Source organism: Podarcis muralis, chromosome 17, assembly GCF_964188315.1.
Source record: "Podarcis muralis chromosome 17, rPodMur119.hap1.1, whole genome shotgun sequence".
Taxonomy (NCBI): Eukaryota; Metazoa; Chordata; class Lepidosauria; order Squamata; family Lacertidae; genus Podarcis; species Podarcis muralis.
Window position 1 is genome coordinate 38,127,518 of NC_135671.1, and position 25,382 is coordinate 38,152,899.

Sequence of the window (25,382 nt, forward strand, 5' to 3'; positions counted from 1 at the left end):
GCCAAGGGGGGGGGGGGGACTGAAGGTATGTTACATGCACATAAAAAATGGACAGAAACAGGTAAAAAATGCATTTCTGAGCACTGAACCCACACAGGGTGTGGCCTGCAAGTGTGCGAAAGCAGCCACCACCTCTGGGGTCAGGGGTTAGCGATCCTGATCCTAGTCATCAACCAAGTGACTTTTGGTTGGAGCAGGAAAAGGAAGGACACATAAGCAGGACTCCATTCATTATCTCCTTAATACCTTTGCACACACAGTAAGGCCACATAAAGGATTCTGAATTTGATCTTGATCACTAAGTACATATTTACACTCCATAAACCAGTTTAAGCCACTCCCTCTCCTCAGGGAATTGTTTGTTATGGGGTAGGGATCTCCAACAACAACGTACCAGGAAAAACCCACGGCAACGGCAGTTAACACAGGCATAAAACCAATATAGCATTACTGTGCAGACCTTTGATTCCTGTACACACTCTATGGGTGGAGTGGGAAACTTGACTCTGGTAGCTACTAATTTGTCATTATGCAAACTACAAGGGTGTGAGCTTATATATGCACTTTAAACAAGTTACGTTCTTAGTAAGAGAGGGAGGGTTGCCTGATAAAATCTAGGCCACACAGGAGGTCTTTCCCAAGTTTCAAGAGAGGAAGAACTTTCCCCATTAAATGGGGAATCCCAAAGAGGTTAACTCCTGCATGCAGCCTATCTCTCCCTTCCCTGCAACCTACTCACAATGAACTCTGGGAGCACAGAGGAAGCATTAAGTGGCTGTGGGGGCTGCAGTGGGGGTTCACAGTACAAATGGGTCAGTGTTAGGGTCTTGACGGTGCAGATGCTGTTGCCAATGATGACCCTCACTTCGTTCTTGCTGATGCCAAGGGTCAAGCCTTCTCCCTGCAGGGCAGCAGAAAGAGAGAAAGAGGCAAAATGTGAATTTCCCTGTATGTACGCACAAGTTGAAGCAGCGCTGCGGGCCAGCAGAACCCCATATCCCTTTTGCTTCCAAGCTGGACACTGTAATACCATCCCAATACCTTCTGATCTCACCGTTAGGCATAAAGACAGACCCAGCCAATTGCCCAAGAGCTCATCGAGAGCAGGAGAAAACAAGGCAATAACTTCACGTGCTAATAGCTAAAGAAGCGACACCAGGCATTCACAGTTTGTGACCCATCAAGCCAAATGCAGCCATTCAGTGACGCCATAAATCTACCCGTTTTGCTGCCTGCATAAGACTGGCCACCCCCTCCACACAAACACCATCAAAAGGAGGGGGGCGGAGCGGACAGCTGGCCACCAAGATAGGGCTGTGCTCAATACGTAGGCTGAAGGTTGTGAATGCATGAATTGCAGTAACTTTTTCTAAACTTTGATACCTAGGGCACAATTATTTTCTGAATTAGTGTGAGTAATACTTATTTATACTATATTTATACTAATTCAGAAAATAATTGTGCCCCAGAAAACATTAGTGCAATTCATGCATTCACAACTTGCAGTCTACTAGTATTAATTAGTATTAAAAGTAGGTATTATCCATATATAGGGACATGGGTGGCGCTGTGGTCTAAACCACTGAGTCTAGGACTTGCTGATCAGAAGGTTGGCGGTTCGAATCCCCGTGACGGGGTGAGCTCCCGTTGCTCGGTCCCAGCTCCTGCCAACCTAGCAGTTCGAAAGCACGTCAAAGTGCAAGTAGATAATAAGGTACCGTTCTGGCAGGAAGGTAAACGGCATTTCCGTGTGCTGCTCTGGTTTGCCAGAAGCGGCTTAGTCATGCTGGCCACATGACCCGGAAGCTGTACACCGGCTCCCTCAGCCAATAAAGCGAGAAGAGCGCCATAACCCCAAGAGTCGTCTATGACTGGACTTAATGGTCAGGGGTCCCTTTACCCTTTCCATATGTGTGTGTGTACACACAAACATGTATACGTACACACAAACATATACTGTACATACACACATACATATATTTCTTGAACAGTTCCCATAGCAATTATTATTATTTTATTTATTAAAGTTCTATCCCACTCTTCATCTGAGGATCACAGGGTGGTTTACAATTTAAAACACAAATATACATAACACATAGGGTTGCTATTTTTCAAAAAGCTGGGTTTTCTTAAAGTTTCGCCCGAAATTGTTGAGCCTTTTTTTTTTTTGCAAATCAGGTACAAAAATGAACTTTTTGACCTTTTTTAAACCATGTGTCTGGATTTTCCCAGACATTTCAGCAATTTACGTCCTAACGCTGTTTCCGACAAGGAAATCTCGGCGATGTGTGGGAAATCGAAGACGTAAGGCAACCCTATAACCTAGTAACAAAAAAAACCAATAACCCCCCACCTTCATTGAAGCAGCAGAACAGCCCTATTAATGTACTGCCTCCTGGCATCCTGATTTTCTAGTCAGCTGGAGGTTGGGGATTGTAGGGCAGCATATTGATAGTTAACTTACTATACAGTGGTACCTCTGGTTACGAACATAATTCATTTCGGAGATCCGTTCTTAAGCTGAAACTGTTCTTATCCTGAGGCACGCTTTCACTAATGGGGCCTCCGGTGCACGATTTCCATTCGCATCCTGGTGCAAGGTTCGCAACCAGGAGCAGCTACTTCTGGGTTAGCGGAATTCGTAACCTGAAGCGTTCATAACCAGAAGCATTCGTAACCAGAAATACCACTGTATTGTATTTTTACTGCCAGTGAGGGGGAGAACTCCTTGTATGATCTTTGGCCTCAAGTGCCCTTGGGTACAATGAACATTGACTTGGGGGCAGGGTCACCACCTGCTTCTCTGCCTCAGGTAGCAAAATACCTTGAGTGGGCCTTGATATTTGCAGACGGTGGCTTAGCTTTTCCAAGGTGCAGTTCAAGGTGCTCTTCTGGCATGCAGTCAATGCAAGACTGCTTCAAAGCAAGACCACTTCACTGCAATTGTGTGTTCAATAAATCTACATACAGGGCATCGATGAGGATTTGCAGGCCTTGGCAGCAGCATAAAAGGGCACCAATAGCTGAGTGAGTTTTAGGGTAGGGGTAAGAAATGCCCCAAAAGGGACGCGGGTGGCGTTGTGGGTTAAACCACAGAGCCTAGGACGTGCTGGTCAGAAGGTCGGCGGTTCGAATCCCCGCGACGGGGAGGGCTCCCGTTGCTCGATCCCTGCTCCTGCCAACCTAGCGGTTCGAAAGCACGTCAAAGTGCAAGTAGACAAATAGGTACCGCTCCAGCGGGAAGGTAAACGGTGTTTCCGTGCGCTGCTCTGGTTCGCCAGAAGCGGCTTAGTCATGCTGGCCACATGACCCGGAAGCTGTACGCCGGCTCCCTTGGCCAATAAAGCGAGATGAGAGCGCAACCCCAGAGTCAGTCATGACTGGACCTAATGGTCAGGGGTCCCTCGACCTTTACCTAAGAAATGCCCCACTCAGTATCACTGTGCTAGGAGGCAAAGGAGTGATTATTGCATCCTAGGGACTCCACTCCCCACTTCCAAGACCTTCCCCCACCTTAATATGGCCACTCACCTCTATGTCCAAGACATTGCCAGGTTTAAGACTGAAAGGACGTCCAGAGGAATCCCGCCCAGGCCAGCGCAGGTGGGGATTAGGCTTGTAGGAGAAATTCTGGCCCCCACTGGCATTGCTGAAGGGGACATGGAGTCCATCCAGCTCAAAACGAAGGTGTCGGAAGCGGGCATTGGGTGGCACAGCAGGTGATGGACAGAGGAGAAGGGTGGACGAATTGGCGCAACAAGGCTCCCAGCACTGTGGAGATGCAAGAAGGGAGAGGGAGGGAGTGAGAGACCCCTGAATTGTAATCCACAAGCCAAAGCATTCATTTCCTCCCTGCACTCACCTCCAACATGTCCCCCACCTCAGCACAGGGGTGGGGTGGAGCTGGGGTCAGTGGGATGTGGGGGCCCTGCAAGGAGTCGCAGGCTCTTTTCTCCCGGCTGCTTCCACTTGCCATCTCCTCTGGCTCCAGGACGGCTTTGATGAGTGGCTGCTGCACCACATCCAAATTAGTCCCTTTCACATAGATGATCCGTCCGCCCCTGGAGAAACAAAGCATACAGGAAGGTGAGAAGTGGCTGAAGCAGTGAAGGGCATGCCACCCATGAGTTTGACACAGGCACTACAGTCACAGGAACATAAGAGCGGCCCTGCTGGTTCGGACCAGAGGTCCAAACAGATTCCCAGGGCAAGTTCACAGCTGCAGGGGTCCACGTGTGACCCTACTTTTGCTTTGCCTCCATTTCCTCCTCAGATACCCGACTCCCTTAAACATCTCTGTCCTTCCCCCTGCTGCTCCTTATGTATAATAATAATAATAATAATAATAATAATAATAATTTATTATTTGTAACCCGCCCATCTGGCTGGGTTTCCCCAGCCACTCTGGGCAGCTTCCAACAGAGATTAAAAATACATTAAAACACCAAACATTAAAAACCTCCCTAAATGTCTTCTAAACACCAGGTAGTTGTTTATCTCTTTGACATCTGATGGGAGGGCATTCCATAGGGCGGGTGCCACTACCGAGAAGGCCCCCTTGACTGGTTCCCTGTAACTTGGCTTCTCACAGTGAGGGAACCGCCAGAAGGCCCTCAGCACTGGATCTCAGTGTCCGGGTAGAACAGCGGTATGGTATGTCCCTCCCAAAACACCTACTGACATCCAAATTTCACTCCCTTCAAAACTTAACCTTTGAGTTATTCCTTTACTGAGTCCCCTCAAGTTAAAGGAAGCCCAGGGACCCATAGCTACATTTGCAAACATTCAGCCTGAAACCCCTGCACCTCTTTCAGAATTTAGCACCAAACCTGACGGAACATCATTCATGTTTTAGCCCTTGCTGAGCTGATTACAAATAAAAAATACCGTATTTTTCGCTCTATAACACGCACCTGACCATAACACGCACGTAGTTTTTAGAGGAGGAAAGCAAGAAAAAAATATTCTAAACAAAACAGTGGATGTATGATTTTTGTGGTTCATGCTGTGGCCACAAACGTGATCTGACGGTGAGTTTGGGGTAGCCCAATGCAAAAATCCTGTGGATCCATGTGGATCCATGCTTTGTAACCACGTTTTTGCGCCATTGCAGCCCCATGAAACAGTGGGTGCGTGATTTTTTTGGTGCAGGCTGTAGCCATGGACATTTTATGTGATCTGATGGTGAACCTGGGGTGACCCAGTGCAAAAATCCTGAGGATCCATGTGGATCCGTGCTTTGTAACCACGTTTTAAGTAGGGAGGGAAGGAAAAGCATTCAAGGGACAAGGAGCATGCGTGGGGTGTGTAGAGAAGGATGTGGCTAATGATGCAGGCAAGCGGTTAAAGGGGAGAAGGAACACGCGTGGGGTGTGTAGAGAAGGATGTGGCTAATGATGCAGGAGAGGGATTTAAGGGGAGAAGGAACACGCATGGGGTGTGTAGAGAAGGATGTGGCTAATGATGCAGGCGAGCGGTTAAAGGGGAGAAGGAACACGCGTGGGGTGGGTGGAGAAGGATGTGGCTAATGATGCAGGAGAGGGATTTAAGGGGAGAAGGAACACGCATGGGGTGTGTAGAGAAGGATGTGGCTAATGATGCAGGAGAGGGATTTAAGGGGAGAAGGAACGCGTGGGGTGTGTAGAGAAGGATGTGGCTAATGATGCAGGAGAGGGATTTAAGGGGAGAAGGAACACGCGTGGGGTGTGTAGAGAAGGATGTGGCTAATGATGCAGGCGAGCGGTTAAAGGGGAGAAGGAACACGCGTGGGGTGGGTGGAGAAGGATGTGGCTAATGATGCAGGAGAGGGATTTAAGGGGAGAAGGAGCTCGAGTGGGGTGTGTGGAAAAGGATGTGGCTAATGATGCAGGAGAGGGATTTAAGGGGAGAAGGAGCTCGAGTGGGGTGTGTGGAAAAGGAGCTTTTCGGCGAGCTGAGAGGGGAGGGGGGAGGGAAAGAGCACTGTTGCTTTAAAGGAGCCAACCAGACAGCAGCCACTTACAGCAGTGTAAGCAGCTCCTTTCCTCTCCCACTTTGCTCCTTCTCTCCCTCTTTGCTGCTTTACGCAGCTAATGGCGAATCCCCTGCAACCCAAGTCCTGCTCAGCGGATCAGCTGAGACGCTGGGAGAATCGTAATTTCCCTCTCTCCCTCATCCCGTGCCCTCCTGTCCCCAGCAGCCTTTTTAAAAACTTTTTTACTGGTTTTCACTGCGCTCGTGGCTCAGAGCCCTCCTGTGCCCCGCCGTCCCTCTGCAGCCTCATTGCTCCGTTTAGAGAGCGTTGCTAGCTGAGGCTGCAGCAGCTGTTGCTGGCTACGCGGCGCTTTTCCGGCTCCCTATGGCTCCCGTCTGTTCCTCCTCGCGTGTAAGCGGCTGCTGCCCGCTTTGCTGCCATGGCTCTCCTTCCCTCCCTCCCTCCTCGGCTCCTCCCCCTCCTCCTGGCTGTAAAGCAAGCAAAGCTTGCTTTGCTTGACTGACGGCAGCCATGGATCCAGTCGAGTGCATTCGCTCCTTAACACGCACAGGCATTTTCCCTTACTTTCTAGGAGCAAAAAAGTGCGTGTTTTGGAGCGAAAATTACGGTAGATAGCACATTCATGCATGCATATTGATTTGCACTGGGACTGTAATGTCTCTCCCCCCATCCCAATTCAATACATTTGGTCATAAAAATGAAGATGGCAAGGCCAGTCACCCGTCTCTCCTTGTAGAAGGGGAAGACTTAAAGAAAAACACAGATATGCGCATTGTGGTATATGCATACATCATTTAAAAACAAAGTAAGCTTGGTCTTTTTGCAGAACTACAGTTTTTAACTGCAGCAAACTCATGTAGAATTAATTGACTGACGAATCAATATTTTAACTAGGTGACAGCCCTGATCATTCCCGCTCCCCTACATTCTTTTTACCCATGGAAGCTGGTGAGTGGGGAAGCCGCAGTGAGTTGGGGGTTGGGTGTGTAATGGAAGGTTTTGCCCCGCAGCTGGCGCTCTGCCCCTTCATACTGGACCCAGACAGACACCTCTTGTGGCTTGAGGCTAGCACTGGTACGACAAACGATGGCTCCTGGTTGCACAGGCTCCTCGCTGTTGGGAGAGCAAAGACATTAAGTGAAGGCTTGAGGCAAGACAAGTGGAGAAAAGAAGAGGAGGAGGAAGGTCAAAGTCGGGGGAGATGAAAAAAGCCACACCACTTACAGAATACAGGGCAGCGCCCCTACGTAGGCAGCAATCTCAGTGCCTGTCAGAAGTTCCTCCCCAGTGATGGTGACTCGAGTGCCCCCAGCCATGGGGCCAAGCTGGGGGTGCAGATCAAGAAGGGTGGGATCCTGAGGAAAGAAGCACCCATTAGGCCTGTGGACAGGGGTTAGGTTCGCATATTATACTTAGCTTTATGTGTACAGGCAGGAAGTTGCTGCCACAAGCCTCCCCTTCACCTTTCTCGCCCAAGTGACCTGGAGGAAGACTTCAGCAGCTTTCAGTTTTGCTCTTCCAAGGCCTTGTCTTGTTGCTTTAACAAGGGGTTGTGGCTTATGACCAGCTCTTGTCAGTTTCAAAACAAGCAAACTCCCAATTGTGATTTCTGAAGCTGGCTTCTTAAAACTAACCAGAGTCTGGCAGGGGTGCCAACTTGAATAAAATATGGGGGGCAGGTAAGCCCCACCTCGCATAATCAATCACAAGACATGGTGCACACACACCATTTGCATGGCAATGCCCATCCACTTTGCAGGGGGCCTGGCTCCCTCAAATATTTTATTGGGGGGTGGCGAAAAGACCTAGGGCCCCTAGGAACCGGTTCCTATGAACCAGAGTCCTGGGTTTGGGCAACATGACAAGTCGAGATTCAGTGAAAATGGGAGAGGGGGTGGGAAGCTGCCATAATCCGCCTTCCAGCTGCAAGGGGAGAAAGGGAAGTGGGAGAGAAGTACCTGAGCTCGAGGCTTGCAGGGGCTCCTTCCTGCTCATGTACATCTTGCTAAACCATGGCTTAAATGGGACATGCTTGTGTGTGTGTTCCCAACATCTGACTTCTCCCTCCCATTTCCCTCCCAAGTAGTAGTGACATGGAGGAAGTTTACAGTGTTAGGGAACCACTAGGAGCAAATACGCTTATCTCTGGCCTGGTCCCCCAGTTCCAAGCTAGAGTATTTCCTAAGTCTGTAAGATACTGACCTGATAAGTGAAGTAAGTCTCAGAAACCCCTGGCGGACGGTCTCCTACAGTGACCTGGACAGGGCCAGATAAGCCTCGCTTTCCAGGAGAAACATGACACACAATCCTGTAGAGAACAGCAGAAAGGCCCTGTCATGAAGGAGCCTGCCAAAGTCCATGACATACATTTTGAAGAGCAAGGACAAAAGTGATAGAGCCGGTGGACGAGAAGAGGAAGAAGAAGCAAAACACGGCACTAAGGAGATCATCCCATAAACTCAACCATTTCTGCTTGCCTGATGGAATGATCTCCCCTTTTCTCCCCTATGTGCTGTTCTGGGGGGTTCTCCCGATCCTGCAGAGCGAATTTGGGGGAGGTGTGGGAGAAGCCCCATTGCGCGAGCTAGAGTCCTTGTACTGGCTTCTGGCAACAGAACCGGGTAGTTGAAACTGACTGAACAAGTCTACTCTGAGTAAAACGTAGTTGAATACCACCCATTATGTGTTTCAGTTCCTGTGCCTAGCATGTTTGACTTGAACACGAGAGGCCAGAGTTCAAATTTAGCTCAGTCACAGATCCAAGCTTTCTTTTTTGTCCTCATCTGAAAAGTGGGAGTCATGACTAGCCTCTCTCTTGAGGCTGGCAAGAAGGAATGCTATTAAAAAAAACTAAGCATTCAGATAAGCTAGAGAAACTGCTATAAAGCGTAGGGGCTTTTTGGTTTAGGGAGGAGAAATGATTAAGACAGACAATATGAAGGCTTAAAAAGATATGGATTAGGTAAGGAAAGTGAGCGGATAAATTTTCTCCAGCTCCCTTGTAACAGTAGAATTCAGTGCCTTCCAATGAAAGTGACAGGCAACAAGTTCCGGACAGGCAACAACATGTAAATTAATTTATGAAATTTGCTGCCACAAGATGCATTGAATGGCACTACCTTGGTAGGCATTACAAGAGGGTTAGAAAAAAATCATAGGAGGATAGATGAATAAAGGCCTCTGTTTGGAAGCTCCCAATCCAAAAGTATCAAACCACCATGTGTCAGTTGCTAGGGAAAGGGCTACTCCGTCCATGCCTTCCTGGCCACTGCGGGAAGAAACAAGATGCTAGACCTTGTGGTGAATTATGATGTGTAAGTTGGCTTGGTTCACTTTTGTACACTATCCTGAATAAGGAAAGGAGGCTAAGAAATATTTTAAAGAGATGAAGCAGGCTACTGGCTCAGACTTCTCACATTTAATGAAAATCAGTAGAATGCTACACAGTAAACATTCAATAACACATGCAACTGATATAGCTTGCCATGCATCATAGCAAATAAAACTGATATGCAAACCAGTGAAACAAAATTGTTTCCTCAGCTGCCACTTTCTTGGTTGGGATTCGTTGCTCTCTGTAGCCCTTAATAAAAAGCTGGTTTTCAATGTTTTACACTGGAGAGCCATGCCCTTCTCCCAGGCCTCCTTACCTGGTAGAAACCAGATACTGAGCTCGATCAGGGATGCATGGCAGTCCAGCCACAGTCACAGTTTTGGCCACATCCTCAAAGCGACGGCCGAGGTTGGATCCCGTCACTGTGAGAGTCAGGCCCCCCTCCAAGGGTGCAGTGATGGGGTGAATCTAGAAAACAGGAATGTTTTATTAGCAGCATTTATGTATTGCCCGGTTCTATGGGCAGCTTATAAATAATAAAAATCATGAGGATAAAAAACAACCAACAGATTCCAGTTTTTTTACAATTCAGCATAAAAACATCTAAAAAAACAACATAAAGAAAAACACAGCGTCATTATAAGTATACAACTGACCTAAAATTCAGTGGATTCAGCAACTTGCAACTGAAAAGCCTGGGGTGGAGGCTATGGGAAAATCTGCACCAAGTAGACCACAAGGCCTGGCAAACCTGTGTGGGGAGGGCATTCTGAGAAGGCCCCTTTTTCCAGTGGTCACCCATTACACCTCATTTAGTAGTAGCACCCAGACTGGGCGTTATAGCACCAAACCAAGTCCTCCCTGCTCCAGATTGGACTAAAAGATACAAAAAGCACTGGCAGCAGACTAGAGACTAGTTGGTTTATTGCAAGAGTTCTCTCAGGCAATAACCTAGTCTACCAGATATATGACAGACTGGAAGGAAGTAGACGTACACACACAAAATACAGGCTGAGGCCTAGTTTCCATTGTGCTGGTATTAAGTGGACAACTTCAGACTGCAGGTCAAGGGTCACATATCTGAATACTCACAGCACACACATTCTTGCTCACAGAAAACTAGATGTCAGGATAAAAGCTATACCAGAACCCATCTCCCTGACGTGTCAGTTTTCTACATTTAGAAAAACTTTTCTATGGAAAAGCATTCAGTGGTGTGCACCATCAGCAATCTGAACAGGACAAGCACTGGTACTATTTATTTCATAAATTTTATATACTGCTTGATTGTGGAAAAACAAAAACCTCAAAGTCATTTACAAAATGGTCTCAGTTTTTTGTTAGCAGAAGTGGGTCCTAGTCAGCTTCCCAGCTCAAGTTCTATACAAAAACTTCCCCAGAAATGGACCAGCAGTTGACCAGAGTAGCAGACCTAACAGTGCCGATTCTCACCGAGTGGATGACGGGTGATGGACAAGCAGCTACGTCAGTTTTGGATGGGCACAGGTCCTCATAGATGCAGCTGGCCACCTCTCCTAGCTGGCACCAAATGCAGCGGAAATGCTGGGGAGCAGCCTTGCAGCGGCTGCAGTCAGAACGGCCAGCAGAACAGTTGTACAAGGTCACTGGAGAAGGAGGCAAGAAGGTAAGCATGAATATCAGATTCAAGTCATACTGTTAATATTGCCTTTTCCAGACCAGCAAGAGTTCATTCCTAACCCAGGGAAGGCAGGAAAGTGCAAGACTGCAGGGCCTTGAGCAACTCAAGGCTGGTGGTGGGACATATCCAGGGTTTAGTATACACTGTGCTGATTTTTTAAAAGGAAATTGCACCAAGAAAACCTGAATTATGCAGCCTGCATCAACCATGCAATTTATTTGCTTGTTCTGCATAATCATACACCGGGTTTACTATTTTGCTTGATTTCTTCTGGTTTTGTTATGGTGGGGAAGGGCACAGCGTTGCACAGGGCACTGAAGGTGCATCTCCAACCACTGAAAAGCTTATCACACCCAGGTCAAGCTTTCAAGGCTCTGTGCATAATTGTTTAAGCATCTTTCTGCAGCTATGAGGGTTAGAAGCCTGCATTCTTCCTTTTGAAATTTAAAAAACAGGGGATTTCATGAAACTGAATCCTGCACCCAGTACCACATTCTGCACCCCCTGTTGAATTGTGGCCCACACAAAGGCATAACCACAACATTATATATATATATACATACAAAATCCAACCTCCACAGGTCATCATCCCTTACCATGCAGGTCTCCATGGCTGTCAAGGCGCCGGTCTTCCCCTATCATGATGTAGAGAGGGACATGTAGCTCAGGGGCAGGCTGTGTGTAGTTATATGCCTGGGGCAGGCACTGCACACGACGGGATGTTCCCCTGTCCCCTTCTTCCAAGGATGCTGGAACCACAACCGGGGTTCCCTCCACTTCCAGTACACAGGAGAGTGTCACTGGGCCCTGAGGATGAGGACAGGGTGAGACAGGGCCCTGCACGCCACACCTGCCCCCTCCTTCCCCAGTCCTGCCACAAAGTCTGCTCACTCTCAGTCCTGCTCTCCCTGCCCTTTTGTTTGCCAGTCCTAACACAGAGGGGCAATGTCAACCACATCTGTCATCGCAAGCTGAAGCCCCTCAGAGGACAGCAAAGGCACGACTTGCATACAAATAACTGGTATGTGTGATGCTGCAGCAACTTTTATTTTTTTATTTCTTGCATTTTTATCCCACATTTTCCCTCTAAGGAGCTTAAGGTGGCATACGGGGTTCTCCCCCTCCCCATTTAATCCCCACGACAACCCTGTGAGAGGCCAGGCTTAAAATATTAAAATAGCACTCAAGCACACATCTTCAAATGCCTAGCTCATTTGCAAGACCAATCTGAAACATGTTCAAACTTCCACAGTTCCCCACACAATCTTGGGAATCGCGTTCTGCAGAGGAGCTGGTGGAACAAGTGAGCCTCCAGATGTGGCTGGACTGCAGCTCCCATCATGCCTGACTATTGTCTGTGATGGCAGCAGCTGATGGGAATTGTAGTGGAGCAACATCTAGAAGGCCACCAGTTCCTCATCCCTGGGGTATGGATTCCCTTAAAAGTTATGCACATGCATACAAAAATGGCACGTTCCTTGGGTACTTAGACGTGGCAGACTCAAGTGCATTTGAGCTGTGAAATGAAGAGCCCCTTGTGTCCCAAGAGGTCTTGTCAAGCCCTCTTTCCTTTCACACAGAGACACACCAGTAGCTTCTAGGACTTTTAATCTTGTCACTTACCATCAACAAGTGCAGATTCCAGGCTACCAGGTTCAGTGGCATTTTTACACCAACAGGAATCAGGTGGGTCTCACCAATGCCCCCCACACTGGGGCAGGCAGCTGCACCACGGGGCTCTTCAGAAGATAACTAGGAGACACAGAGGGCTTAGATGCAGAGACATTTCTCCCATTCTTCCCCCCACCAACATAATTTATTCTGGAAAGTAAGGAGAGACCTGCTATACCAGGGGTAGGCAACCTAAGGCCCATGGGCCGGATGCGGCCCAACCGCCTTCTCAATCCGGCCCACGGACGGTCCAGGAATCAGCGTGTTTTTTCATGAGTAGAACGTGCCCTTTTATTTTAAATGCATCTCTGGGTTATTTGTGGGGAATAGGAATTCGTTCATTTCCACCCCCAAAATATAGTCCACCCACCACGGCTGAAAAAGGTTGCTGACCCCTGTGCTATACAGTTACTCACCTTCTGATTGTACACAAGCCCCTCTCCTCCATCTGGGCAGGGCCCTCCAGGGACACAGCGGTGACTAGATGGGCACCAATGACACATCCAGGGGCTGTCCACACATGTCCCACACCTATGGGAGAAAGGGGGGGGGGGTCAAAGGAAATGGACCTTTAATCAGGACTGTATGTGGACAGCAAGTTCAGAAAGGGAGGTGAAGCATAATTTTTTTTAACAAACAAACAAGCAAGATTCTAGCTTAAGGCAGCAAGAATGTGCTTCGAAGTGTCAGGTGAGATCTTCAAAGCTAGGGGGGACATTCAGTGAGACTGTTTTCAACAGAGAATGGGGCATTAGATCTCTGCTTTGCCCTTGCTCAGAAACAGAATAATTTATGTAAAACAAGCAATTATATGCATGTGCTGAATTTGCATAATTCATAGGAAAGTTCCAGAATTCAGTTTTCCTTAGTGCAGAATTTCAACCTTTTAGTACAAAGAGTGAACACAGTTTTGTTTTCAACATAAAAGCTTCTTGCTAGCTAGGGCAAGTTCTACTGTACCCCCTCCAACCTCCCACCCTCCCCAAAAATCTTACAGATGCTTCTCAATATCCAACCTGCAGCCCCCTCCCCCCCAAATGCCCTCATCCCCACTCAACATTCGCTCACGGGGTGGCATCAGCAAGTTGGCTCACAGCATTACAGTCATAGAAGGAAAATCCCACGGACGCCACCACTACGTCCTGGAACATCAAGGCTAACGCCACAGTCACATGATCTGAGGAGGGGAAAAGCACAGTAAGCAACTTTTCTTGCACTTACACATAATGCAAGATGAATGGCTACCTCCACACACCCTCTGAACAGCATCAGCATGCATGCACACCAATGGCCTCTTGACTTTCCTCACCATTTAGGCGATTCTGGTGAAGACCCTTCAGAGATTATCTCTTGGTCTAGGCCAGAAACATTTCACGGTTGCTGGGATAAGCATTTTCTCAGCTGGCTTTATAGTTTTGAGAACAGGCAAAGGCAACTGAAGGGAGGCCACGATGCCCGAAGCTAAAAAAGACTCAAAGGACATGTGGCTGCGACTGCCTTCCACTACTGTGATATAAATATAATAGATGACCAAGTCAGAGTTCTTATCAAGGTGGCAAACCTGTGTCTGGGCTGCACCACTTCAGTCCTCAAGTTGAGATTCCGTAGAAAAAAACCCTCCGCAGAGAAAACTAGAATGCCAGGGACTAGCACACTTGTCCCTGAGTTTTCTACGTGGAGCTTCTTTTGCTCCAACCTGTAGCCTGAAGTGCTAGATCCAGGCACAAGGTGACCATCTCATGTGAGAACTAGGCCTTGGTCTAGGCATAAGAACTAGCCCCACGTTTGCCAAAAGGTTTTGGGATTGTTTTAAGCATCTAAAACTTGGGGGGGGGGGGTAGTAAAGGTAAAGGGACCCCTGACCATTAGGTCCAGTCGTGGCCGACTCTGGGGTTGCGGCACTCATCTCGCTTTACTGGCTGAGGGAGCCAGCGTTTGTCCGCAGACAGCTTCCGGGTCATGTGGCCAGCATGACTAAGCTGCTTCTGGTGAACCAGAGCAGCGCACAGAAACTACTTGCACTTTGTGCTTTCAAACTGCTAGGTTGGCAGGAGCTGGGACTGAACAACGGGAGCTCATCTCATCGCGGGGATTCAAACCGCCAACCTTCTGATCGGCAAGTCCTAGGCTCTGTCACCCACGTCCCTAATACCTATTGGATTGGTTTATAAGCCTCAATAGGAGTCAATGGATGGCCTAGAACAGGCATCCCCAAACTTGGCCCTCCAGCTGTTTTGGGACTACAACTCCCATCATCCCTAGCTAACAGGACCGGTGGTCAGGGATGATGGGAACTGTAGTCCCAAAACCGCTGGAGGGCCGAGTTTGGGGATACCTGGCCTAGAATGTGGGGCACTGTAAATACATTCACACAAGGGGAGATGCACTTCCTCCCTACAATCCCCTGGCAAAAGCAACAGGACTGGCTTTGAAGCATGGCACTCATAGCAAAGCCTCCACATGCCTCTGGGCATGAACTCCCAGAGGTTTATTAAGGCCTTGCCAGAAGAATCAACAGTTGGGCTTGATGCTTTGCAAAAGCGCAGCTCCCCCACTGCCTGCTGGAAAACAGAATAGCACCAGGATATAATTCCCCACAGTAATCCTACTATGACACCTAGAGCACATGCTCAAGGTCAGTCCACATAGATTAATTACTTAAAGATATTTTAGCGCACACACCCTTTTTTTTGCATATGAAGATCCTTTTTGTTTTTAAAAAGGAGGGCTATCAAGCAATTTCTTTCTCAGTTTTACAAATGTATGTAACTTCATAATTCTACTCTACTTTAATGATTGTCAGCACTAAGCCAAAGTGGAAGCAGCAAACAATAAACAGATTGCCAACTTTTCAAGTGGGGGCTACTGCTGTGTTTTTAAGAGGAACTTGATCAGCAGACATTCAGCAAGTTTATTTACATACTTCAGAAAGCTGCACCTGCTAGTTGCTGAAGATCAAGCTGCTGTTTTAGAGGCACAGAAGCAGAGACTGCTTGAAATGTTGACAACCCAAGTTGTCTGGCGAAATCAGGGACAAGCTACATATTGGGTCAATTTTATTTTCAAAGGAAGAATAGCCACATTGATCAAGTGCATGCTCCTTATCTGTATAGCGGTATTATTATTATTCATTAAATTTATATACCGCCCTTCATAAGAGGATGCTGTCCCACTGAAAACCATCCCTCTTCTGGGGGAAACAATAGCTGTAAAGGGTACAATACAGTGGTACCTCGGGTTACAAACACCTTGGGCTACAAATATTTTGGGTTACAGGCTCCGCTAACCCGGAAGTAGTACCTCGGGTTAAGAACTTTACCTCAGGAAGAGAACAGAAATCGCGTGCTGGCGGTGCAGCGGCAGCGGGAGGCCCCATTAGCTAAAGTGGTACCTCAGGTTAAGAACGGACCTCCGGAACGAATTAAGTACGTAACCAGAGGTACCACTGTATTGCAAGGTTAGAAGTCAGGCATACTTTCCTGGCTCACCTTTGCCCTCTTGGGTGGGTGGCACCTGCTGGGGAACAGGTGAGAGGCAGCGAACCCAGGAGTCTTGCAGGTGTGCTTGGCTGTCTTGGCTCCCGAAGGCACAGTGGTATTGCTCTCCCTCTGCCAGTGCTGGGAGACGTGGGACCAACATGGAGACCTGGGCAGAGCAGGAGACACGTCGTTTTATAGGTGTTAAGTTGTGGGTAGACATAGCAGACGACACAGCGATTTCTCCAAAGCAGCTCTTTATTTGTAAGCTGGAACAGAACTGAACAGCAAACAGCTCAGCCGCCCTGCTTTTATAGGCAGCCGGCTGTCAACATTGTAGCAACAACAACCCAGGGTTTCCCGCCTAAAGTAACTGACGTGGACCTGAGTGAAAACTACATACACGATACTCCTTTGGACCAGGGTGAGAACTTCAATACATAACAATAGGAATGTAGCTTAATTGGCTGGGCCACTTTTTGTGGCTTAATTTTTTATGGTCTTAATATTATATTTTCCTTAAGTTATTTTTAGGAGGACTGTATGAGCAGCTTTGAAAATAAAAGCAGAGCACTGATCTTAAGTAAATTAATGTTTGGTGAGCCAATGTTTGGTGATCCCTCTCAGGCACGGGGCGAGTGCGGTAGCAGCTAGGGATCAATCTTTGCCAGAACTTGATGAAGACAAGAAAAGGAATTTCCAGGCATCAATGTCAATATACATGCTATGAGCAATGTGCATTTGAGGAAAACCTAGGTGACACTGAGATGCTTCATTCCACACACATGCTTATTAAGAGAGTAACATGTGAATAACCACCTGATCCAAATCACAATCAACCCAGGTTTCAACCTCTGACCCTCCACATTCACCTCTGTTTGTTCTTCTCGGCTCTGATTGGCTGGTGACATCTGTTCCACTCTCAAACATTGGCTCTCAGCTCCATAGCTCCAAAGCCAGTGATTGGCCATCTCATGGCGCTCACACTCCAACTTCCGGGTACACCTGCCAATCAGCCAATTATATTAGAGACAGAGAAAAAGAAGGCGTGTCTTCTAATTTGAAATAAAGCACACTCTGCTAGTTCTCATCTGTGACCCACCTACTCTGCAGAACACACCAACCACAGAAGGGGTCTTGGGCGCGCAGGCAGGAGGCACAGTCCTGGAAGTGAGGGCATTCAGAGACTGGGACCTTGGAGACCTGGGTTGGAAAAAGGCAAGTCATACACGATATACTCAAAAACCACCACCATCAGTAGAATCTAGGCTACTTTGCATCCGTTTTTGCATCGGCCTCTACTAATTTCAGATATATTCAGAAGGGAATAGTTTTAGGCCAAGGGCAAGGGGGTGTTAGAGAAAAGGTATCAATAAGGAAAAGGATGGTTAAAACAGGAGTGGAGTTTGAGGGGGCAGGAAGTTTGGCACTACAGGTCACCCTTACTGTCTTATCCTACTACTCCAGACAACACCAATGAACTAAGCTAAATATGATACAGGAAAAGAAATATCTTGTAAGTTAAAATTTCTTTCAGAGTAGCACTCAACTTTGTACCATACGATCTGAAGAGAAACCAGAGTATGTCACCATAGGTCCTAAAAGCCATTTGCATACCTCACAATGTCTGGACAGTTTTATCCTAAAGTATCTCCTACTATGTTTCGTTAACTCTGTTGTGCTCTGATCCATGCACTTTTTCTATGCCAATAAAGGAGATTGATTGTTATAAACTCTCGTACCATCTCATAATCTAGTAACAGGGCTTAGATTACCTCTGAACGCATAACGAAGTTTTTTTGCACAAGGCAGCACAGCAATGCTGCAAGTTTTCAACATGCAAATAACTTAGGGGGGGGTGTCCTATGAAAACTCAACAAAAGCAGATACAACGCAGAACTTTCCTGCATCCAAACTGAGGATGACAAACAGCAGTGCTGTAGAAGTAAAGGGAGAAGGGGATTGTGCCCCATGACTACTCACACACCTGGGAGGCCGTCATCACATACAGGTGGGCCCCACTGCCATCCAGTAGCAGGTCTGGATTGACTGGAGAACGCTGGCCAGTGGAAACGGTGCTGTAGACTTCTGCCACGGTGCCATTCAGGTAAACCTAGACAAATGAGTAAGGGCTATCAGTGCCTATTAAAAAGTTGTTTAGGAAGCACATGACAGCGAGGAGGCCTCTGAGGCTAAGCACTTCTGGAAATAGTCTACATAGGTTAACACCCTATGTAGGTCCTTGTACAGTGGTACCTCGGGTTACATACGCTTCAGGTTACATACACTTCAGGTTACAGACTCCGCTAACCCAGAAATAGTGCTTCAGGTTAAGAACTTTGCTTCAGGATGAGAACAGAAATCGTGCTCCAGTGGCGTGGCAGCAGCAGGAGGCTCCATTAGCTAAAGTGTTGCTTCAGGTTAAGAACAGTTTCAGGTTAAGAACGGACCTCCCAAACGAATTAAGTGCTTAACCCGAGGTACCACTGTACTTACATATTCTTCCTCCTCAAATTCCACCGCTGACCAGTGTCAGTAAAAAAGGATCCTGTTTTGGATCAACCCTGTTCACACTTTGGGGTGTCCTCCAGGTATCACTGGACTGCAACTCCCACCACCCCGACTATTAGGCAATTAGGGAATTGGGAGTCCAGCAACATCTGGAGGGCCAGGGGTTCCCCAAAGCAGCATGTTATAAGCAACATGGGGTTACCACTGAAAACAGAAGCCCCAGGTAGAGGCTCTGGGCCTTTTATGGCTGGAGAAGAGGGGAAGGTCAGCACCATGTTGCTTATCCTACGTAGCTCTGCCTTGGGTTCTGTGTGGCTTTGCTTTTTTTCTTCTACAGTGGTACCTCAGGATACAGACGCTTCAGGTTACAGACTCGGCTAACCCAGAAATAGTACCTTGGGTTAAGAACTTTGCTTCAGGATAAGAACAGAAATCACGCTGCGGCGCGGCGGCAGTGGGAGGCCCCATTAGCTAAAGTGGTACCTCAGGTTAAGAACAGTTTCAGGTTAAGAACGGACGTCCAGAACAAATTAAGTTCTTAACCAGAGGTACCACTCTATTGGTCCCGATTCTATATGTCAAGTTAAGGGCATTTTGATAAGTATGGTTAACTAGAAGAAGAGATTTTCTCCTTTTCTCTGGGACTGAGATGCTCTGAAATGGGACAATAAACCTTTAAAATAAAAGCCATTTAAGGCAAAAATGTCCCAATGCCTATCCAAAAAGTTACCGTACTTATGCAAATCTATTTATGCACAGGTAGCTCTTTTGCATTCATTGACTTGGTTTTCAAGGCTTGTTTTGCAGCCAGTACCTGCTTCTGTGTTTGTGTGTGTGTACATAACTTAGATGGGACGCGGGTGGCGATGTGGGTAAAACCTCAGCGCCTAGGACTTGCCGATCGCATGGTCGGCGGTTCGAATCCCCGCGGCAGGGTGTGCTCCCGTCGTTCGGTCCCAGCGCCTGCCAACCTAGCAGTTCGAAAGCACCTCCGGGTGCAAGTAGATATATAGGGACCGCTTACCAGCGGGAAGGTAAATGGCGTTCCGTGTGCTGCACTGGCTCGCCAGAGCAGCGATGTCACGCTGGCCACGTGACCCGGAAGTGTCTCCGGACAGCGCTGGCTCCCGGCCTATAGAGTGAGATGAGCGCACAACCCTAGAGTCTGTCAAGACTGGCCCGTACGGGCAGGGGTACCTTTACCTTTTTACATAACTTAGATGGCGTAGGGAAATGGTAGAAGGGCACCTTAGAAAGGAACTGGTAGGCAGATATGAACAAAATAAAAATCCAGCTGATGCCCCTGCCCTGTCCCATGGTAACAAAACCTATAAACTAAATAAAAGTTTTCTTCCCTTTAATGGCACCCCAACATCTAATGCCTGAGGCAGCTGCCTCACCCCAGCTTAGTGGGAAGACCAGCCCTTCTGGTAGCATGAGAAAGAGAAAAAGCTCCACCACCACCCAGAAAGAAAGGAAGAAAACATGTTGTCTCTGCCTGCAGGCTTTTAAAGAGAAAGGTAAAAGTGATACCTAGAATCCAATACTCTTAACAGAAAAAGAGGGAGCACTTGCTGGATAACATCTAATAACCAACAAAAGAACATTTAAAGGCTGTAATCTTAAATACACTTACCTAGGAATAATGCCCATTGAACACAGTTGACTTACTTCTGCGTAAACATGCATAGGATTGACCACTAAACAAATACTAGATAGGAACACCATGGAAAAGTCATTTATTTATTTAAAGCACTTTTCACTCTTCAGCTGAAAAGGCTCCCAGAGTTGTTTACATAAGACTGCTAACAAAAGAGACCCTGCCCTCTGACTCACAATCTAAGAGACACGACACAAAGGAAAAGGGGAGGAGGAGGGAGGAGGAAAAAGCATATTCAGGCACTAGTTCTTTCTACAAAAACAGCAATTATTATCCATCTTTTGAGTGGAAACTCATTTCCACTGGAAGTGGCTTTCTAAGTCCTTCAGTCCAGGATCCTTTTAACTGGTGACAGCAAGGGCTGAACATAGAAACTTAAGCATACAAGTGATTTCTATGCATAAATCCCTGGGTTCAGCTCTACTATGGAGCTACAGCCCTTCACACATTCTCTGTTTTCATCTGGCTGCAGCCTTGCTATGGTGTAGGAATGGGGAGCCTGTGTGGCCCTCCAGATGTTGTTGTCCAACCCCATCACTCAGCCAGTGTGACTCTTGATCAGGGATTATGGACCTTGCATTAGTACAGCAACAATGTGAAGGAACACAGGTTCCCCAATTCTGAAGTTAGTCTGACAAATTTAGATTTACCTGCTGCCGAGTTATAGGGCTAATCATCCAAGATTCTGATCTACAGACACTGCAAGATACAGGGGACAAGCCTATGGTGGCCATAAATACAGGCTGAAGCTACACTGGTAGGCGAACGTTGGCTATTACTCAGCTCTGGGTGCCCACACACATTCCTGACCATAGATTTCCAGGTTGTTAAGCACGGTAGGTGTTTCCCTTTGATTGCAAAAGAATGCTAAAAAGGTGTGTAGCAAGAGATACAATTGCGGAGTAATGGCTGATTTCACAGAGGTTGCAATAGTTTCTGAAAGCACTGATACTCCCTGTTAATGCAGTTCTTTGAAGGAAGTGTCCTTCTGGGGTGTAAAATGGCGAATGTCGACTACTACCTTCTCCTCCCACTCAGCTTCCAAGTGATAGTAATCTTACCCGAAGAGGGTGTTTTTTGCAGAAGGCAAACAGATTAGCAGAGATGTGGGCCATGGTTATGCAAGACAGCCATTGTGTAGAAAACTGCGCAGGCAAGAGCTCAGGAATGCCTACGGAGCCACAAATGCAAGCACCCCAAGTCAAGTCATATCCAGTATTGATATTTTAAAGACTAACATACCAAGAGATCCCAGCAAAAATTATAGTTTTTTAAATAAATACCATGTGGGACATTAATCTTTATGTGATAGCTAACTAAGCACAGTGTGGTGGCTACAAAGTTAGACTCTGGGCTCCAGTTCCCAATGAAGATCATGGTGTCCCTTCAGGTCAGCCTTTTTCCACCTAACGGACTTCACAGGGTCGTTATGGGATGGCTCCTTGGCGGGCAGGTGGAATAAAAATGCAATAAAATAATTTTAAGACACTTTAGAGTAATTTAGCAAAATGAAGGGCGACTTGGGTTAGATTCCACACAAGCCTGCTTCAGGCTACAGCAGAATTATGCATATTCTTGTACTAAAAAGATAAAATAACCTCCAAGCTTGGCACTAAGAAACATTAGTCAGGTACTGGAATAAATCTTTACTGTATTATTATTTCTTTACTTTGCGAAACCTGTCCTACTCCTTTCAGTTATGGGGAATAATGTATTTATTTAAATAAAAGGATTTCTATACTAGTCTCTCACAAAACATCAGCAACATAAAAAATACAATATAATCGTTGCCTGGCTACTCGAGATAGATTTTAAACAATTGCATTGGCCTGCTGGCATAAAATAATAATGCTGTGTTTATGGTGATAATTATAGACAGTAGGCACTGTAGAATAATGAAGGTTAAGAGAACAAAGCCAGGCCCCTGGGCTTACAATCTCAAACCAAACACAGAAACAGAACTATAAAGAAAGGAACACCAAAGAAGATTGAGAAGAGGCAGAGATCAAAGGTTAAAGCTGGGCTGCATTTAAGCAGTAGCTGGTAGCACTGGTGACAAGGAACTGCATGCCGATGAGCACATGGAATGCTATGCAGCTGAGTGAGCAGGCTGGCAGAGGAGGGGATGGAGAGCTCCTTCTCTCCTCTGCAGGCAGCACAGAAGTAAAGGAGGCTGCCCTTCCCAGCACACCAAGCCTAGAAATGCAGCAAGCTGCTGGAGAGAACAGAGTTCTCCATCCCTCATCTGCCAGCCCCTCAGCAGGCTAGTAATTTTTATGGGCTTATTTGCAAGGCTGGATTAAAGGCTCAGCAGAGGAGATCAGTTTTCAGACACTTGCAAGGAGGGGGGCACAGGGAGTTCCAGAAAAAAGGGGCTGGAAAGAGGGAGAAAAGGACACCAGCATGAAGTAAAAACAAGTAGCCCAGATCTGTAGAGCAAAGACAATTAAGAGGCAAATAAGGAGAGGGAAGGTAGATAAGAAAGAGCCACGCTTTTTTAAAAAAGAAAAAACTGAATGCCACATTCAAACTGATCCATTGAGGAAACAGAAGCCGGTGAAGAGGGGGATGTAAAAAAGGAGAAATAAGGGCAAAACAGATAATGAGAAGGGGTGAGGGGTGGGGAGAAGAAGGGGCGCCAGAACTGAGAAGAAGGGGAAGGAAGGGGGGAGAGAGAGGATGAAACCAGAAAAAGGCAAGACAGAGAGATGAGGATTAGTCATCAAGCCAAGAAAGTGTAAGAGAACAGACAAATGTGGTTGTTTGTGGGCAGAGGGAGAGAAAACAAAGGGTAGCACTATTCAGAAGCATGAGTCCAGACTTTGGAGAAACTTGGGTAGCCATCCAAACTCTCTGCCTGCCAGAAACCTCTTTCTGCCCCCAAGTGGGAGAGATCTTGTCTGGGAGGGTCTTGGCTGACATCACGTTACCCTGGACAGCCAGTGTGGTGTAGTGAGTGATGCGGAGACCTGGGTTCAAATTCCCTGTCAGCTATGACGTTCACTGGGTAACCTTGGCTCTGTTACTATGGTCTCTCAGCTAACTGTACCACATTGGTTCATTGCAACGAAAAAAAGGGAGATCCTTGAAGGAAGGGGAAATGAAGAAGAAGAAAAGAAGATTTAATAAATTTGTACACCGCCCTTCATTCAAAGATCACAGGGTGGTTCACAACAGAAAAAGACACCGGACACATTATCAGGGTCCCTTCAGATGTTTGGTGGGTCTATTCCACAACATGTAGAACAGTGCATTAGTGACGGATGTGTGCAGGTAATAAGCCCTGTACTCTGCTTTCACTTACGTGATTTCAGCTTTGAGCAAGTAAAGGAAAAATAAGTAAATGAAGAAAGGGTGAGCCCACCATTCCTCACTCTCCATTTATTTATTTTTCCCCAACCCAGGCACCCAGCAGGTTTTCTTTGCTTACTAAACTTTGGGAAGGCAGTGTGAGGGCCCCGGCAGCAGCCTAGATTCCCCTCAAGGCTCCTACCCAAAGCCCGATAACCAAGACTTCTGAGAAGGTCATGGGGGGGGGGGGGGCTCTGGCAACTGCCCTTCCCAGAGCCCAGGAAGCAGCCCTCCACCCTGCATGGGACAATGGCTCCTTGGCTTCCTGCAATTTTACATTTACACATGGACCCCAGACCTAACCTTCGCATAAGATAAAGGTAAGTGTACTGGACCATCCACATACCATCCCGCTTTATTAGTTGTTCAGTCATGCTTCCTCAGTTTTATCACATTATTGCCATCTAGAAAGGCAGTCTTACACCGCAGCACACTTACATTGGGAGAAAACCTCTGAAACATTTGTGGGATGAGTTACAGGGTTTCAGCAGGAAGCTGAAACTTTTACTAGCGCAAACAATATTGACAGCAGGATCATGCATAATTGCCCCGATAGCAGCACAAGCACAAACTGACATGAATGCACTACAAAAAGGACGTCTGGAAGAGCCTTTAGTGCAGAGCTTTCCAAACTCTGTGTTGCAACACATTAGTGTGTCGGCTGCAGTGTGTAAGGGTGTCACACAAACGTTCCCACACTCCACCCGGGGCAGGAAAGGGGTTAGTTTAACCTCCGGTTTTCTAGTAAAACTGTATTACTGTGTCGTGAAATGATCCATGTCTAAAAAGTGTGTCACTGCCATGAAAAGTTTGGAAAGCTCTGTTTTAGCAGCTGAGAACCATGGAACAACTGTAGCAACAATCCCTTGCCACTACCTTCTCCTGCAGCTCAAGCTTCCGAGAGGGATACTGATGAGAAAGTTTCTCATCAAAGTCTTTGCAGTGGCTCCAACAAAAGAAAAAAGTGAAAAGAGTGGGGAGGAGAACCTGTGCCCCCCGCCCAGTGTTGCTGGACAGCCTTCCAATGGTCCAAGATGGTGGGAGTTGTAGCACAGCAATATCTGGAGGGCCCAAGGTTCCCTATTCCCAAGTTAAAGCACAGAAGCACTACCCGGAGTAAATAAAAAAAGGAAAAAACTACAGTACAACCCCTGAGCTTCAAGCAATTAATTTTAACAAAATTCTAAAACACACAGTCACAAATAGCAACAAGACAATCAGAGAGGCTGAAACCCAACAAAAGGCAGAGATAGTCACCTCTGGTTTTCATCTTCTGAGCTAACAGGCAAAAGAGACAGAGATAAAGAGAAGAGGGCCCAGCAGCCAAGAGCCTTGGGGATCTCTTCTGGAAAGAAGGCAACCTGCCCTGTATCCGTGCTTGGTAGTCAAGCAGAGTGCCTGGGGCAGATGTCCTGGGAGCCTACATAGCAGGAAGCAGAGAGTGGGAGAGGGTCTCTACTCAAAGACAGAGACCACCCTTGCACATATCCCTTTCCCTCCCACACACCTCAACCCTAAACTACTCCAGAAAAACTTATATGGGAGAACAAAGGGGTGACAGAGGAGCAAGAACTTCATCCATACTACATGGGACCATGAAATAGCGTGAATGAAAGCTGGAGGAACAAATGGGACAGCAGGAAATACTGGGGTGGAGGAAGCACCCACTACCCCTTGGCATCATCCTCCTCACCCCAAACTGGCAGCAGGCTGCTCATGTGTGGGACCCTCATGTTCCTGGAGAA

At 47.1% G+C, this 25,382-nt stretch overlaps 1 protein-coding gene across 1 annotated transcript in view; it reads right to left on the reverse strand.

The window, feature by feature from the left end:
• The window catches only part of PLXNB3 (plexin B3), a 58,292-nt gene that overhangs the window by 19,132 nt on the left and 13,778 nt on the right, over positions 1-25,382 (reverse strand). The window contains exons 5-20 of the mRNA XM_028711715.2: positions 18,103-18,228; positions 17,218-17,318; positions 16,988-17,120; positions 16,128-16,284; positions 13,708-13,816; positions 13,056-13,170; positions 12,592-12,720; positions 11,565-11,775; positions 10,761-10,933; positions 9,625-9,776; positions 8,177-8,282; positions 7,199-7,329; positions 6,911-7,087; positions 3,863-4,061; positions 3,532-3,771; positions 740-901 (exon numbers count right to left, since the gene is read on the reverse strand). Coding sequence (XP_028567548.2) covers positions 740-901; positions 3,532-3,771; positions 3,863-4,061; positions 6,911-7,087; positions 7,199-7,329; positions 8,177-8,282; positions 9,625-9,776; positions 10,761-10,933; positions 11,565-11,775; positions 12,592-12,720; positions 13,056-13,170; positions 13,708-13,816; positions 16,128-16,284; positions 16,988-17,120; positions 17,218-17,318; positions 18,103-18,228 — 2,421 coding nt within the window. The remainder of the gene's footprint in view (positions 1-739; positions 902-3,531; positions 3,772-3,862; positions 4,062-6,910; positions 7,088-7,198; positions 7,330-8,176; positions 8,283-9,624; positions 9,777-10,760; positions 10,934-11,564; positions 11,776-12,591; positions 12,721-13,055; positions 13,171-13,707; positions 13,817-16,127; positions 16,285-16,987; positions 17,121-17,217; positions 17,319-18,102; positions 18,229-25,382) is intronic.